General features: G+C 34.0%; 1 protein-coding gene across 1 annotated transcript in view; it reads right to left on the bottom strand.

The window, feature by feature from the left end:
• Positions 1 to 18629, bottom strand: part of LOC106121516 (tRNA dimethylallyltransferase, mitochondrial) — a 140434-nt gene that overhangs the window by 76260 nt on the left and 45545 nt on the right. The window contains exon 2 of the mRNA XM_013317209.1: positions 486 to 623. Within this exon, the coding sequence (XP_013172663.1) occupies positions 486 to 623 (138 nt within the window). The remainder of the gene's footprint in view (positions 1 to 485; positions 624 to 18629) is intronic.

The following is an 18629-nucleotide window of genomic DNA, read 5'->3' as shown; positions in this document are numbered from 1 at the left end:
TTAGTTTAAATTAAAAAGTTTTTTTATCGGTACAACACCAGACTGACAATATTGTATAGTCGTCAGTGATTTATTATTAATCTTTAACAAGTTCCTTTCAACGCAGGTGTTGTAGCGGTAATAACAATATTTGGGGCAATTAGCAAACGTTCCTAATGCTGAACTTAAGCCGATTACACGGTTAATGACCAGCACCGAAACCCAGCTTAGTCTTTCAAAGGTGACCGTGCGTCATGTGTCCGATTTATATAAAATAATCCAATAAATCTAATAATAAAATATTGTGTTAATTTAAACTTAAAATAGGAAATATGTATTTTACTTTGCGAAGGGTATGAGAAAAGATTTGGGCCAGAAAATGTGAGCATATGTTTAAAAGGATAGGTAAATGGCATAGTTTTCGACCTCCTATATTATCTAAAATTAATTCCTTTGTGTCCATAATTTCACACCCTTGTTTTCTAGTTTGAATGTTAAAAGGATACAATCTTGAGAGCTCTATTTCGGAAGTCGACGACGGTGAACATCTGGTGAGGTTCCAGGAGATCCAGTAGGTGATGGGGTACCAGCTCACGTTCTTGATGACTTGCCTTCGCTGTCACTATATCCAAACCTTTGTACACCTGGATAACACAAAAAGACAATCTATAGCTATTTTACCTTTATTGCCCGAATATGAAGTGTCTTAAAAAAAAGTATTGTTTAATTTTGTGTTGGAAAGTTTTCTATTTTCGTATGCGTTCTAATGTGAACTTGAAAAGCCTGGGTTGGGTTGTTGAGTTTTAAATGTTAGGTACGATTCGATTGATGTTTTTTCCCATGTAAATTTAGTAGGTTTTTTTTTCAATTAATGCAATGAATATTTTTGTTATTTGTTATCTTACTCCTGTATTATTAGTATTTGAGTATAATTGACAAAAATAAAACGAATGAGTTTTTAATTATTTAAATTTTTGTTTATTTTTTTATTAAAAATGAATTCTGTTCCTGGACATATAGTGACGAGTTTCCCTATTAGTTATATTCAAACCATTTTCCTTAAAAATATTTTCGAGTTCGGGTAAAACCAAACCAATATTATTATTTTTTTAAGGAAATAAGTAATTCATTTAGGTTTCTTTAACAATTGACGGAAATATGCAATCCAATTAATGGTGATGTGTCATAACATATTGCTTATTATTATGTCGCTATATTTATTAAAAGACTAGCAGTCGCCCGCGACTTCACCACAGGAAAAAAGTAGCTCATAATTTTCCCACGTACATCAGCTACCTTCCTCAAAGTCCTGTCTAAATTGGTCAAGCCGTTTCGCAGATTATCTGGAACAAACGCATAAGACAGACGAACAGATGGATTAAGATTTTACCAATTGGTTTTTCGATATGGATAAAGCAAATATATCACAGAGGTAAACGAAATGTATATATACAACATATGTTTTGAATTTATTTAATGTATAGATAGAAGAAAAAACGTTATACAAAACTCTGCTATTGAAAACTTTAGTAAAAGTTGGCAAAAATGTTCTATATTCGTATCTTTATTTCGCACTCGCTGTCGCCCGCGTCTCTGTTATGCTCGTCCAGGTTATGTTCGACACCTATGTCAAATTTTTACCAGATCCATGCAGCTGTTCAGGAGATGCCTTAAACAAACATCCATCTATCCATCCAAACATTCGCATTTACAATATTAGTAAGCTACAGTTTAAAACCGTTGCGTTAGAAATAAAAATTTCACTCAAAACGGTGAAACTTACTTGAAAGCGCATCGTTCCAATCATTAGTAACAGGCGTGACTTATCACATATAAGAACAAGGTGACATTTATATCAGAGAACGAAGTGGAACGGAAGGGTTTTTGTTGTGCAACCGAGAGCGTGATACCGTGACCCCAGATATCGTATCGGATCCATTAAGAATTTTGGATGTTTTATTTATTGGGTTCATTTGCGTATAACAGATAAAACTCTGTATGACATTCAAACGGTCAACGCGATTTGAATGGTCCAGTTATCAAAATACAAATTATGCCTTTTGTTATTAAATGTCGTCTTTATCTTGAAACAAAGTGTATTTGTATTTCAACGATAAATTGTCAATTTCGTCTACATCTAATCGGTCTAGTCAATTTATAAGGTTTCAGGAAATGATAAATTAAACTAATCCATAACAATACTACGAATTATCAGAGGAAAGAAAACATTTTCATTATCAAATGTAATTTCCCAATCCATTTAGATTTCGACAGATTATAAATTGTCGGGCAATTAAAAATGTAGACACAGAAAATGTAATAGAGTTTCATCATCATCAGCTCACTATACGTCCCCACCGAGGGGTTCGGAGCCTACCCTAAGTTAAGGGTGATTAGGCCATAGTCAACCACGCTGGCCAAGTGCGGGTTGGTTGACTTCACACATATCTTTGAATTTCTTCTCAGATATGTGCAGTTTACAATTTGCAATTTAATGATTAGGAAGATTGATAACTGTCTTTAGAATTCACAATTTATCAGTGACATATCGATTTCTTGAATCTAAATGTAGATTGAATGTTGTACAACTTGTCACTGTCGCCTTTCCACCTTTCACCTAATTGTATATTTTCTCGTACCTACGATAATGTTTGTTACAAGTAAATCAATGGTTTAAAAGAAATGTATTCACTACAATTAATTTGATTAACAATGTGCTCTAGTTTAGTTATTTAATGTGTTAAATAAATCAATACGATTGTCCTAATGTTACATCTTGACTGTTACTTTTAAAAAAACACATTATTAACATTAATACTGTAACGGTTTTTACTAATTTATTTATTTAATTCAAGGAAAACTTTCAGTTACCGTTTATAAATTTAAAAAAAATATGTATTTTAATTATAATTAAAAATATATTTACCGCCGGTAAACTGTGCCGGTGTACTGGCGCAACACTAGCCTTGCTAAAACGTCGACGTTTATGTCACCTCACTATTCAATCTGACGCTGGACTTTGTAACGAAAGCATGTCATTCGCGCTAAAGAATTCTAACTAATTATGACTAAAAAAATAAGCGAAATCGTGGGATAAAACTAGTCTATAAATAATTTTTACTTCCGCTCTAATGCGTAGGAGCATATTCTTAGTATAATTGCCTACACATGTGAATATGATTGAACTAAATTAGCATGTTAACGTTTGTATAGAAAATAGGTCATCGTTGTCAATTTTCCTACGGTTCCCTACGGTTTTGCCCAACACGCTAAGGAATTCGTGTAGTAATTTTTATTGCATACTTCTTACCAAATATTATTTTTGTCTTTATTCAAAATGGATAAGTCGTAGAGTTGTATTAAACATCCAATGACTTTGATTAATAGCTAACCGTGGGTTTCTGATACCAAAATCTCCATTTAAAATATATTGTTATCTTTGTCTTGTCAAACATATTGACTGGGATGAGAACATGTTTTAAACCAATGAGTGTCAAAGACAGAATTTTTTTTCAAATTCTATTTTTACTTTGAAGCACTCAAATATACACTTTAATTTTATTATATTAGTATAGTTATCGTGAGTTACTAAGCCGTAGATTTATGAATATGCAATTATTTATTGTTGGAGTCATCCTTAGCTGGCCCTATTCCATATATTTCATACGTTTTACGCGCATTTACATTATTGAGAAATCGTACAACATAAACAGCACGCCCTTTGTTAAGCCCACGGATGTAGGCCGTATCTCTACAGCCTCCCACATATTTGAACTAATACAATTGATTTAAAATATATTAACAATACAGATTGTTACTAATTTTGAGTTGTAAATGAAAGATTAATTAATACCGCCAAGGATTGGAACAAGTTGCCAGCCTCTGTTTTTCCGTCCAAATATGATATTGGGACCTTCAAAAGTAGAGTGAATAGGCACTTACTAAGCTAGCGCGTACCATCTTTCGACCAAATCTCCACTTCACCAGGTGGGATCGTGGTCAAGCGCTAGCTTATAAAACGTAAAAAAAAATAGTAAACTTTAAATAAAAAATTTTAGGTTATAAAATTACCCGCTCAATCTAATATGACAAATGTAATGAGAGAGACTTTTATAAGATATCGTAGACATTGTGTTTTTTTTTTAATTCGTAACACAGATATTAATGTAAATTTGAATGTTCTTCCACGTTTGCAATATTTTAAAATTATTCTTTTACAAATTGTTAGTCTAAATTAGAAATCATTGCGAGATGTTTCTATTTACAAGTTCTTTTTGTTGTCTCCATTTTAATTTAATATAGTTTTCTACTACTACAATTAAATACTTTAATTGTTTATCGTGGGTTTCTAAGACTAAAATTTCCGTTTAAAACGTATTGTTACCTCTGTTTTGTTAAAGATAGTGACAGGACGATATGTATAAAAAATCTCTGTATAAAACAGAGATTTTTGTCTCAGAAATCATCAGTTAGTTTATTAACCAATTTGACAATATAAACTTTAAAATAATAATTTACAACATACAAGCAAACATTTTTTTATATATTAAATCAATAATTAGACACAAATAAGGATAAACTACGCATTAATTCGTAAAATAATGTCGTTTGTTTTTTAATGTCGTCGCATGCAGAGCCCGCCTGCATTTGGCTATAATTTGCGCATAATATTCACCTCCGTTCACCTTGGCCGATCTCAGTGACCTATTGCGGTAGGACGAGCCATGTTCAGTCTACCGTGACATCTGACCGCCAACGACTTGCTTCCGAAGTGAGTTCTTTGATAACTGGTCGATTCAGGTCACCAGTGTACATTGATCTACACAACTGAACTAACTCTATTAGACGACGTATCCATTATAAATGGAGTTTGATTTGAATGCATCCAAAATACGTAGACCGCTTAGTAAATGCTGAATGCCTAGTAACATGGATTGCGTTACGTGGATGTTGCGTGATAATGACTATATTTCAACAAGATGTTTAGCTTTTGAATGCAAAATTAAAAATGATAATTCATTTACGATAGTGAATGATAAACTTATATAACGTAAAACAAGATGTTATAGGTTAAATATCATTTCAAGGTGAATACGACAGTTATTGACGTTATAAAATGTTATGAAGTAAAATTAAAACGCTATATTAACAGCATATGTACGTTATGTAGTATCCTGTACTAATAAAAATACAACTCTTACAAAACAGACCAAAAATAGCCACCAATTCTTAAAACTTTCTGAAAATGTATAGAGTTTGTTTTCTTACTTTTATTACTTAACACGTTGAGCGCCACGTCGGCCAACGATTATCGATCGATAGATTTTCTGTTTAGGATGTTTGACGCTCAGTTACATTTGAACTGTAATGACCTGTTTTTTCGCAAAAAGAATAACGGGCTAAGCGGTAAGAAAAACAAAACGGGCTTGGCGCGTAACTTGTTGAAACAAAGCCTATGGGTATAATGTTAAAAATGTAAACTATTTTGTACTGCGATCGGAAACACCGGCCCTTTAATACCAGTGCCTATAAGCGGCGCTCGTAGCCTGGACGGGATTGTCTTAGAAATACGCGAGGCACTCAACTTGTTAATCATCTCATTTTCATAGTCTTTTCCGTTTTCTTAGCGTGTGAATTTTTTTTTAGTTTGTTTTTAAATGATATATTAACCAAAATCTCAAAGTCCGATGGAAAATTCTTTAATGATATTTAAAATGTTTTATATTTTTATAGTTTTCGTAAGCTCGTTTTACATATGATAACCCATTAATAAAGATATAATATATCACATCTGTCACGTGCTAAACTACCGAATTTTAAATTAGACTAGTAGCTGCCCCTATCTTCATCCGTGCGGAATTGAAAAATAACTTCCAGCTTGATACCTTCACGCGTTTTTGAGAAAAAGGGTCTTGACAGACAGACGGACGGACAACAAAGTGCTCCTATAAGGGTTCCGTTTTTTTCCTATAAGGTACGGAATCCTAACTAGCCTATAATACCCAGGGGATTGTGTAGCTTCCGAACAGTGAAAGAATTTATCAAATCGGTTTAGTTATTTCGGAGCCACACACAGACCCAGATTTGGATGGCACTTTTATAGGGTGCCCTGAAAGCACAGAAGTTTTGTACCTATCCTGAAAATAGCTATACTTCTTATTTTGACTTTCGTATAGCAATGCATACCAATTCCAACCATTATGAAAAAAAATACTGCGCAAATCTAATATTATAAATGCGAATATTTAGATGAATGGACTGTTTGTTTGAAGGTTTCTCCGGAAACGCTCAACAGATCTTGATGAAATTTGGCACAGATGTAGAACATAGCATGCATAGTATATAACTACGCGAGGACAGAGACGCGAGGACAGAGTCGCGGGCGAAATCTAGTTTTAAATAAGGAATCAAACTAAAAAAGGCATATCTTTTGTCACGTGCATGATAACTTTTAATAATATTGAATTAAATTACATAACCGTTAAGTTTCATCAGCGGTGTCAAATATCAACATAATATCGCGAATTTATGACATTAGCTGACGCGTTTTAAATACCATTCGTATAGCGGTTGACATTACAACGCGGAAATTTGATAACGTCAATTTTGTTGCCATGGTCCTGGGTAGAAGCGGCTAAAATGAGCTAACATTGGAGTTTATTTAATTACTAGCTGTCGCCCGCGACTCCGTCGGCGCGGAATTAAAAAAAGACTTAATTAGTAGTCTATGTGTTCTTCCAGGCTATATGCTACATCAATGCAGCCGTTCTGGAGAAACTTTCAAACGAACATCCATCCATAAATCTGAACATTCTCATTTATAATATTACTAAGATTTAATCCATATAGTGCTTCGCGGTTTTTAAATGAAGTGGATGTCATAGAGAAAGCGCGTAAGAAAGTGAAATATTCTGTACGTCTCTCCCTCCGTCTATGGGTCGGTCGCTTCGTCATTTCGGCGAATTCAGGTGGCCGCTTGCTCGTATAATAAATATAAATTCCAGCTTGATACCCTCACGTGTTCCTGAGAAAAAGGGTTTTAACATCAGACGGACGCATAACAAAGTGATCCTATGATCCGTTTTATTTCTTTCAATGTACGGAACCCTAAAAAGACTTAGTTTAGTCTTTTATTTTGTAAAGATTTCAAAATCTACTCCTTAAATTAAAGCGATGTCTATCGTCATCGTAATTTTGACTACTTTATTTAGTAATGGTTACTTTTCATTGATGATATTATAATCCTTTGATTAAATTAAAGCCGGACATAATTTTAGCAATTGTGATAATTTACATAGTAACATTGTGGCGACATTGAGGCGTCTTGTATTTGAATATCGCAGATAGCGAAAATCAGCCAAGGCCACGCTTATCGTCAACATTTAGTTCTGGCCATACTATACTCTTACTTCTACAAAACGCATTTTATACAAAAAATTATGTATGATTAATGCAACCTATATATATAGTCTCGCTAAAACTCGAGAACGGTTGAATGTATTTATCTTATATAGGTCTTGAAATGTCCGTGGTGGTCTAAGGAAGGTGTAAAAGGTGAGAAAAATTCGAATAATTGCCGGGAACTATTTCGGTTTTTTTTTTAATTTCACGCAGACATAGTCGCGGGCGACAGCTAGTAATTAATATAAACCTTATAGCATTAGCAAAAGGTATATTTTAGGTTTTATTTCTTGTTCAGGTGTGCATATATCTAAAGTAAAATTAAAACTGGTTTCGTATTGAATTGACTTTGCGATAATGGATCGTCATTAAAGAATTCGTAACGCCACGATGATAATGAGCTGAAAATTAAACGTATTACAAGTATTTTATTTACAATTAACAAAGCAAAATTGTACTCCATTGATGATTGCCATTATTAAAATTATGTTACGATTAAGCGCCTAAAACTGTCGTATTAATGCAGCGGTTCATTATTATATACTCGAATCGAACTCGAATATTCGATATTCTTCCTAACAGTAGTTAGGAAGAATATTCGACACTGTGCCGGTGTACCTGCGCAACACTGGCCTTACTATAATGTCGACGTTTATGTCCCCTCACTAATCATTCTGACACTTGACTTTGTAACGAGCTTTCGCGCCAAAGGATTGTAACTAATAATGTCTAAACGTACTTAGAGAATATCAGTATCTGCATTTGAGAGTCCAGGAGACCGCGACATTTTACACGCCTTTTAATTTTTTTTGTTTTATAGAAGTTTTTCGCTTATCCAGTGTCAACTGTAATTACTAGTTTGTACTAAGAAGTTCGTACTATGTACTAAATTGCAATTTTTTTTTCTACACTACTTTTGCCCGCGACTCCGTCCGCGAGGAATTTAAAAAGGAATTATAAGTATTCTACGTGTTCTTCCAGGCTATGTTCTCCATCTAACCAAATTTCAGTGAGATCCATACAGCCGTTCTAGAGATACCATTAAACAAACATCCATCTAAACTTTCGCATTTATATTAGTAAGAAGTAAGATATACAAACGTTGGCATTCTATGAAGTAACTACTAATATGTAAATAATAATAATAATAAAATATCAACCTATACGTAAATCGATACTTTTCTATTAACATTTCAGAGAAGTGTTTCACTAACCAAATATAATAAATAATTTTACGTCATAATCCATCGCAAGAATTTCCAATTTAGGCCCTTTATCCACTAACGCGACGAGGCGTTAACAATGCGATCAGACGTGAGTAGTAACTGATATCACGCCAACGACTACTTGCGTGTATGCGTGTTTGCGTTTGTGTGTGGGCCTGTGACGTCACGCAGAGATATGAATGAAAGAGGTAACGCCCACGACGATTGGGTTTCGAGCGCCGCGACGGCGGGTCTGAGATACAACAAATGCTATGCGATTGCCGCGCTAATAATAAAATTAACCAAGCGCTAAGATGCACATAGAATTTGTTAGCACTTTACTTCACGCAGTAAGAGACACACTATTAAAATATTAAATAGTTTTTATACTTAGTGTATAAAAATGAATCAAATTACTTAATAGAAGTGACAAGAAAATGTTAGAACAGATTAACAGCTTAGCTTTAGCTGTGACACGACCTTAACAAACGGATTTAATACCAGCATTCCACGCTAAGTACGTAGTTGTAAGTAATATTGATCATTAGGAGTTATTTATACAAATGCTACAGCAACAATGTTCTCTCAGGTTTATTGCGCGACGTTCGTACGTGTACGAGACGTTTATCTTAATACGATTAATATTGTACTACACATATATTATTACGGTAAAGTAAGTACATTAATTACATAAAAGATTTGCCCTAATATGTAAACCCAAAAACATTTTACAATTTGTGAAAAAAAAACGTAATATTCGAAAACTATTTTACAATACTGGACTAGCTAGCTTCGTCCGCGATTATAAAAAACGCAAATTAAAAAAAGTACTTAATTAGTAGCCTATTGTTCTTCCTGACTATGTTCTCTATCTATGCCTTCTAGAGATACCTTTAAAACCTTCTAACAAATATCCATCCATCTATCCAAATAAACTAAGTCGTTTTTATATTAGTGAAGACTATGTTATTTCGCTGCTTTCGTATTAAACAAAGTATTCCCTTGTCAACGAATGTTCCACAAACTTATTTAAGTTAGCAAGTATCAACAATAACCTGATCCTTATTTTTCCAGTGTCTTTTCAGTCTTGAAGGTTGGCTGCTTGGAATATTTGAGAAAACCTTAGTATTTTCATCAAGTATGTACTTTCGTATAGCTATAAGATTTTTCATAACGTCGCGAATTGGTCGTAGCGAAGCAGACGTTACGTCATATCCAGTTTCATCTACATACGTGGAAATTGACACGAAAATTATATTTTATTATTTAAATGGCGTGGACCCGTCGTCCTTGAGTCTCGCTGCTTGACTTTTGGTTATGGGTACATTGTAAAGGATGTGGAGTTTCTTTTTTTAAATTTTTAAAATAAATTCCAGCTTGATACCTTCACGCGTTTTTGAGGAAAAGGGTCTTGACCGACAGACGGACGGACAACAAAGTGATCCTATAAGGGTTCCGTTTTTTCCTATGAGGTACGGAACCCTAAAAATACTATAGAATTGATTTGATAGTCGAGTATTAGTGACATACCAAAGGTGTACTTTTAAATGGTCAGGCAATAGTAAAAAATTTGAAAACACAGTTTTCCTTATGAAATAACTCTGAATATATTCAGATTTTTATTTCATCTCACACGTATATTATAATGTAAAACAATTTATTAAAACACTTTTGTCTATTATAAAATTTGACCTGACAAAGGCAAAAGATCGTTTACCGGGAATTTTAGAAGTTATCGATTTTAATCTTACTAATATTATAAATGCGGATGGATAAATGTTTGACAGAAGGCATCTGCAAAATGTCTTAAAGGATCTCGATGACAATTATCGTAGATTAAGAACACTTAGATGTAGACACGTATTGAGATTTTTTTTTAATTCTGCGCGGATGTAGTTACGGCCTAAAGCTAATTTAAAAATAAATAGTTCAATTGGTCGTTTTTAATGAAAATTTTATTTAAAATTACATTAAAAATATATCAAATAATATATATAAAAGTGGTATTTAATATTAATTTAGATATTTGTATTATGTAGCACAATGAGATTATTTCACCCACGTTTTGGATTATTTGTAAAGGGCACTGATGTACCAGTGTTTAGGTAACGACCTGCCATTACCGCCTACTCGCTTTGATTAAACCTTCTCCAAGTTAATTTCATAATAAATTGTGAAAGTAATATTTATTAACAAACATTCATATTTGTTTATTTTAAAAAATAAAATTCTAGTGTCATAATATTAGTTACCATATTCCTTCGTAACGGCTTGACCCATTTTTATGAAATTTAATGTATATACTAGCTGTCGCTCGTGATTCCGTTCGCGCGGAATTATAAAAAAAGACTTAACACTTCTACAAATAGGCCAAATTTCATTGAGCTCCATCCATCCATCCAAACATTTGCATTTATATTATTAGTAAGAAGTAAGTATATTAAATTCTCATGTGACAATATTAGTTAACGTTATCCTCAGAAGCGGCTAGATTTTTTATGATATTTTATATGCATATTCAGTAGATCTGAAAATCGGCTACTATCTATGTTTCAAATCCCGCGCAAACGCAGTATAGTATACTTTGGTTTTCTTACATTTTTTATAAATATTATTTAGGGAAAATATGTATGTAAATATAAACGTAAAATGATACTCATGGTATATTAAAATAGCATATAATAAAGAGGGCCCCTCATTACGTAAACTGTTCAGTTTTCCTGTTTCAAGAGGAAGAACCGTTGTTTTATTGTTTCTCTAACAAATGTACCTCATTTTAATATATTGTTATGTACATTTGAATAACTAAATAGTTGTTACGGAAAATATTGTGCATAGTAAGTGCATACTAAGATACAAATAAAAAGGTTTTTATAAGGAAACAATATAAATGTAGTAGACGCCTAACTTTGGATTTACATTACCGGATTGTCAGCCGTTATACTTATATTTAATCTTTTCTTAAGCAACTCACAGGATCTTTTTCTCTGTATTATAGAACACTGTTCCATCTGTTCCAGTGACACTTCATCCGGATGAAATTCCAAAAAAAAAATCGCAGAAAAACTTCATTTTATTGTTTACATATCTATAAAAAAACTATCAAAATTTAAATTCTCAAATGAAAATGAAGGCCTTCGCTATTCGATGAAAAATACCGTTACCATGGCAACCATTCATCCTTCTAGCTATGTCGTAAATATTGGGCTTTTCATAATCATAAAAAAATATGCCTTGGTTAGCACACAAATAAATGTGTGTTTAAGCTTTATTGTATCTAGATTATAAATTGATATATCTAGACACAAGGACGACTTTGCTAATAATATGGTGTCAAGGTGCAATGAATAAAGATGAATGTCCTAGAGTCGTAAGACTTCTCAGAACGGCGTAGATGTCGGTAAACAGGCGTTACATATGTACTTACATAGATCGTTTACTTTAAGACGTACTATTATAATATTTGTTTCACTAGAATTTGCTATTTACTATACCTATAACGTATTTCTAAATTTTGTTTAAATTTTCAAGTTTAATAATATAAGCTTAGTAAAAATAGGAGATTTTGTTGATCCATCGCCCGCGATTCCATCTGCGCGAAAAAAAAGCCTATGTCTTCTTCCAGACTATGTTCTGTATGTATGTCAAATTACATCGAGATCCGTTTAGCCGTTCTGATTTGTTCAAATAAACATCCATCCATCTAAACATTCGCATTTATAATATTAGTAAGAAGTAAGACAGAGTTTGCGATCGTATTACATTCCTTCCCATTATTTGGTAAACTATTATTATAGTATTGTAAACGAACAGACAAAACCGAATAGAGGTTAATGCTACGATCAAAGGATAAGGTCTTGCAAGAATTCCCTCTGCAATAGTGTATGGGGAATTAAGATGGCCGCCGGCTTGTCTGGAGGTCAGGAGACTGGTTCCGTTCTCTTTGTTCGATTTTTTTTAAGAACCCTGACCTACCTCGTGATATATAGGGGCCTGGTGTCGATGACCATTTCGCAGAACAGTACCTTTGTCGGACTACGTTCAGAACTATTTGGTTTTTGATTTATATTTATACTTGTCTTATGGCGCTACAAATAATTCTTTGAAAAATGTTAACTCGAATAGTCTTACTAATATTGTAAATGTGAATGTTTGATGGATGGACAGATGTATGCAGAACGGCTGCATAGATCGCGCTGAAATTTGGTATAAGTGTAGAACATAGTGCTTAAGAACACATAGATTCCTAATAAGGTTTTTTTTTAATTTAGACATACAGAGTCGTGGGCGACAGCTAGTATAACAATATAAATCAGATATTATTCTTAATAAGAAATCGTTGACGATATCGTTTCAAGCTAAATTACGTGTATGTAAATTTTACCCGGATATTAATTGTTAACGCAATTCCCATGATAATAACTCTAACATAACTTATATGTTATTCAAGTTAGTTTATTATAAGTATCGAAGTACTTATTGTTTATAAGAAATATCAAGATAAGTAAAGTTCAAGTAACTTTAAATTTTCATAACTTTAATAAACAACTGAAGTTATAGGGTTTTAAGAGGAAAGTACACACTATACACGACCCGCTTTCTAACCCGGATGTAACAGCTTTACAGGCTTGACTCAATAAATAGGAAATATAAACATAGAAAATGTATGGGGACAGCCAGAAAAGTCTGGTGTTCAATTAAAAAAAATAAACGCTAAGGGCTCATTCGCACGAACGTTGTTTTAACGCTGCGTTAAATCTCGGTGTTGGCGGCTTTTGAGCGACGAACGTTTTAAAATGACTGGTTCCATTCGGGCAGCGCTACAATTCAACACTGCGCTATAAAAAGCGTCGCGTTTTAAAAGCGCTGCCGTATGAATAGATACATGGAAATACGAGTTTATTTATTTTTGAAACGCGCGATAAAAAAACGCCCATGCAAAGGAGAGCTTAGACACTCAGAGAAAAAACCGATTAAAGGTAGACATCGCATCTGCAACTGCGGATGTATCTTGCTCATTTGCCTCCGTTCTACTCGAAGTAGACTTTTAAATAGTGTGAAAATAATATATCTGTAATCAGAGCGGTATCAAACAAAGCCTTTGTTGGTCCTTCGAGGCTGTAACATAATATATGGGAATACAAAAAAACGTACTAAAGACACAGAATACTGTTGTTTTAAAATTAGGCTGTCTGATTTTACGTTTTCACTTATACGTATTCCACGACATACATGGACGTATTCCAGTTTTATAGCTAAACGAGTTGTAGGCGTAGCTTATTTAATGGGTGAAGGTCTGATACTGTTTTTATACAGCAGTGGAAACTCACACTAAATTATCCCCTTAACCGGAAGTTAAGAAGACGTTCTAAAAAATAAATTGCAAGAGTATTAAAGTGTATTCGAATCGAGGACCTTTTATTTTCAATACATAACGCAGTACCAGGTGTAAGGACCAAAATAAAAAGTCCCGATCCGCGGTGCCGTCTGCCTTGATTAAAGAAATCCCTTTTTAGCGCCCCGATTCTATTAAGATGGGCCCTCCGTATCTGCGGTACACCGTATTAACATTTAAAACGGTTTAGGGATCTTTGCAAATCGACCCCTACCATTTAAACTCGAATTTTTGTCGGTCTTGCCTTTTATTATCGAAATATTGACTACTACAACTGAACGTCCTGTCCGTCTTCTCAAATGGTAAATAACAAAAAATATGAACGTAATGAATACAATTGGAAGTGACATTAATTTTCTGGCAGTACGTTACTTAAAATGTAAAACCAATGGCGGTGAATTTAATGCAGCGAAATTGCAACAGATGGCTCGACTCGCCCGACTCATCCGGTCTTTATTGGAAGATGGCTAACATTTGTCAATATTCAGAGCTGCGCCCACGCATGCGCCGTGACTCATTACGAACACGTATCGAATTGAATGGAAGCTAACTTATTTCGCAAGATATCTTACTATAAGCTTCCGACTTTGTTGGGAATTCAGACATGTTGACATTCATTTAACAAGAAAAGGTAATAAATACATCTTGCAATTATAGAAAATAGACAAGGTCATATATCTTTAGACGACTTATAACCCATTTTAATAATAAAAGCGACCTAAATCGAGTTTGACACCAATAGTAGGAGCTTTCTTAGAACCGGAAACTCACAAAGCCCTCTGCTAATTTCATTAACTTTAATAACTCCGAAATACGTATAAACATTTTAATTTACGACGCTTCTTAAGTAATTTATCGAGTACTCGCATTTTTGCATCCCGCCAACCGGATTAGAGGCTTTAATTAAAACTTCTTTTGTAGCTTTCTTTTCTAAGCTGAAATTTTTAATAATATTTCAATTTTCTTAATAATACCCTGTCGAAAGATATTACTGAGCGACATGAAGATAATCGCTTCTAAATAGTAAATTATTACAAATAACGACATGACAAAACTTTAGATAGAAAATATTAGAAGTAGACCACATATCACGGATATTTGATTAATTTATTAACAAAAATATGATTACACTTATTAACAAAGTATTCAGTAATGGATGAAAAAACAAAATCATTAATTTGTAATTTGCAATCGCGATCGTGAAACCTCGTGGAGACGAACCCGAAAATATTTTTAATTAGGCGATCGTTCGCGCCACGTTACCAATTAGCTTAATGGGAACTTTATTATCAGAGGCATATCGACGGATGTCGTACAGGTCGCCGCGCAGTGCCGGATCCTCGGCGCGGGAGCAACGCGTTCCACTCGCGTCCTGATTAAATGCGCACGCGCTGCGTCGCTCACTGTACTTTGATATACAACCGCAACCTTCCTGTCTGTATCGCGGGCCCGTGGGGATTTTAGGGAAAAAACTTGTTGCTAAACAATACTTGATATCGTATCTGCCAGTCCTTGAGAATTCAATTTTACTGTTTCCGCCTCGGTGAAGTCTAGTTTATGCGTAGTGGCAATCAACTTAAACAATTATAACAACGTAATTACAATGTTATCAATGCTTTCAATACTATTAATAATTCAGCTGTAATTGTATTTTTCCACAGATCCAGAGGTAGACCCAAAACGGGATGGAAAGATGTAGTGGTAAAAGACATGAGTGAGTGCCAAGTCTCAGAAGATGTCGTGAACAGAGCGAAGTGGAAGAGACTGATTGGGAAAGTTTACCGCACCAATTTGTGGGCTGCAAGCTAGGTAGAGAGAGAGAGAGAGAGAGAGTTATTAAATTTTTGTTTTACACGAATGGATTGAAAGCTCTTGTATAATGCTTTTCCTATACACAAGGATATACAAAGCTGTAGACGCAAACACAAGAATTTCAGTGTTATTTATGACAAAACAACTAGTATGTTAAAATGGAATTTGGAGATATAGGCAGATAGAATGTGTAATTAAGTTAAATGGTACCCACAGATACTTAAGTTGGCGAACAAAAACCAATGTTTATATACAAGAAACTGAGTACTTTAGGTCAATCATAAGCAATAACTCCGAAAACAACTGCAATAAATACGTCACCAGGCGGATTCTCTGCAGCGCGTGTTACCTTTGCGACGAATAACTAATGCGGCATCGAAAAATAAACCTTATAAACCCACATTTAGAGTGTAATATCATTTGATTAAATTATTGAATGACGGCATGCAAAAAATTTGGACAGCGTACACGAACAAGTCTAGAATACCTAAGGCGTATTACTCAATACGAGGTCATCGACCCCGCGGCTTCTCTTACTCGATCGCAACGCCCTCTGTTGACATACAAGGCGCTGACGCGTGATCAATCAAACGAAACTGACAACTTAATATGTCTTACTTACATATAATTAAAAACAAATTAAATCATACCAGCTTAGTAAGAGATATTTACTAATACATCCACAATCAATTGTTACATCTTAGTGTAGTTTTAGTACTATAAATCTACGCTAATGGTCTCCCTTAGTGGCAAAAAAGCGTGAATATGAAAATAAACGATAATAAATATATCCGTTAACTTTTAATACAATTTTCAAAGTATAATGAAAAATGCTATTGGGTTTTCTATTACCATTCCTAAAAATGTACAAGGAAGTACAATTATTTATCTATGGTCAAATACACACTGGTATTAATTCAGCTTAGGGAACTCAAAGCAGTTTGTTCTTTATTAAAAAATTCTTCATTTCATTAAAGACGATGCCAGATTTTAATTAACAAATTATATTTATCAAGCTTAAATAGAATTGCGTAAGGTATTTATGAATTGAAAAGTAAAAATATATTCAGAATTTACAAACTCTTAGAAAAATGCAATAATAACACACAAGAGAATGTGCTTACACACACGTATATGTACTTTTAAGGAAGTACTACGTAAAGTGAAGTACACATAGTTTTTCAACGAATTCAGTTAGACATAAGTATTATTAGAAAGAAAATCCGACACTGTGCCGGTGTACTGGCGCAACACTAGCCTTACTAAAATGTCCATTATGTCCTTCACTAATCATTCTGACACTTGACTTTGTAACGAAAACGCACCATTCGCGCCAAAGGATTCTAACTAATAATGTCTAAAAATATAATATGAATACTGAACTGACATAATTTTTTTATGAGATAAGATATTAGCAGTGGCAACACTGAAATGTGCCTTACGTTATAAACATATTTATGTGATGTTCTTTCCACGGTACTACTTTAACTTATAGCAATAAATCGACTTGATAGAAAACAAAGAGATATATGAAGTTGACGTTTTAAAATGTTGCCGACAAAATGTTAACTCGGGCACAATATGGAATAGATAAAGTCGACAAGTTCCGACCGGGGACTCATGCCAATTAATATAACAGATAAACATGTCATTAAGTCATGAGGGTTAGGCAAGAAACAAATTTAATGGAGGATAACAGCTTTTTTACACTAAAGTAAAACTTAATTGTCGATTTGATTAATGACCAATCAAGGGCCTTACGTTAAGGCACATTCCGGTACACGAAACAGACGAAAAATACATTTTTTTTTAATAAAAATGTTAGTAGATTTTTTATAAATGTACTAATATTTCTTGTATCATTCCAACTAAACTCTAGACTTGTGCTAGGATATGGGTTACAACAATAGTCGAATGGCGGGATTCGAACCCCCGACCTCGTGATCGGAAATTCGTATCCTTAAACATTAGGCTATTGGCGCTTTTAAATTAATGCAATAGAAAGAGTGCATGTTATTGATAAATACTAGATTTTTATGGTTTTAATATAATATTTATAAATAAAACTCGTTATTGCATTTGCATTTTTGGTATAATAAAGTTTGGTTACCGCTATGTTGATAATCAACTTTCAAATAACGTGCATTCGTAGACTTACGTTTGAAGATATGAAAGCTTATTCATCAGATACAAGGGCTTTTAAAAATATAAAGTTTTACGAGTCCATTACATTTGTCAGAGAAAAATATGTATAATGTTCCGACGGAGTATGAAAGTAAGAACAACAAAAATGTTTCGGGAGAGTACATTAGGTAAGACGTCGTTGTATGTGAGAGTACAGTATAGTCGTATCCAAACTTTAAGGCGGCTCGGTGTTCCACATCGCACTCTGCGTAGAACATAATGTTGTGATGGCGTTCTTTACCAGTCTTCTTCCCCTCCCTACCCTTATAAGGAGCTTCTGCGATTGAGAAGTGGTTTTTGAGAACTTTATTTGAACATGTTAGAAAATGAACCTCTCCTGTCCGACTCCTCTGGTCATTAATTGTAGGAAAACATCTTATCCTACTAAATTTATTATATACGTCTACACGAGCACTTACTTCTTTATTTTAGAGATATTAGGTGATTGGTCTTCTATTGCCAAATTGTATTATATAAAAAAACATGAGGTTATAGTAGACTACAAGCCGCCTTAAAGTCTGAATACTATAGTACCAGGACGCCGCATAGCAGGTTTGAGTTGTCGCATTGCAGGCCGCAGGACGCGGAGATAGTCCGCCTCCAACAACTTGACACTTGCGCGATACTACTTTATAAAACTTCGGGGATTTAAT

The sequence above is a fragment of the Papilio xuthus genome, unplaced genomic scaffold (genome assembly GCF_000836235.2).
Source record: "Papilio xuthus unplaced genomic scaffold, Pxut_1.1 DF826945.1, whole genome shotgun sequence".
Lineage (NCBI taxonomy): Eukaryota > Metazoa > Arthropoda > Insecta > Lepidoptera > Papilionidae > Papilio > Papilio xuthus.
Note: the sequence above shows the minus strand (reverse complement) of the source record. Positions and strands in the feature narration are given on the sequence as shown.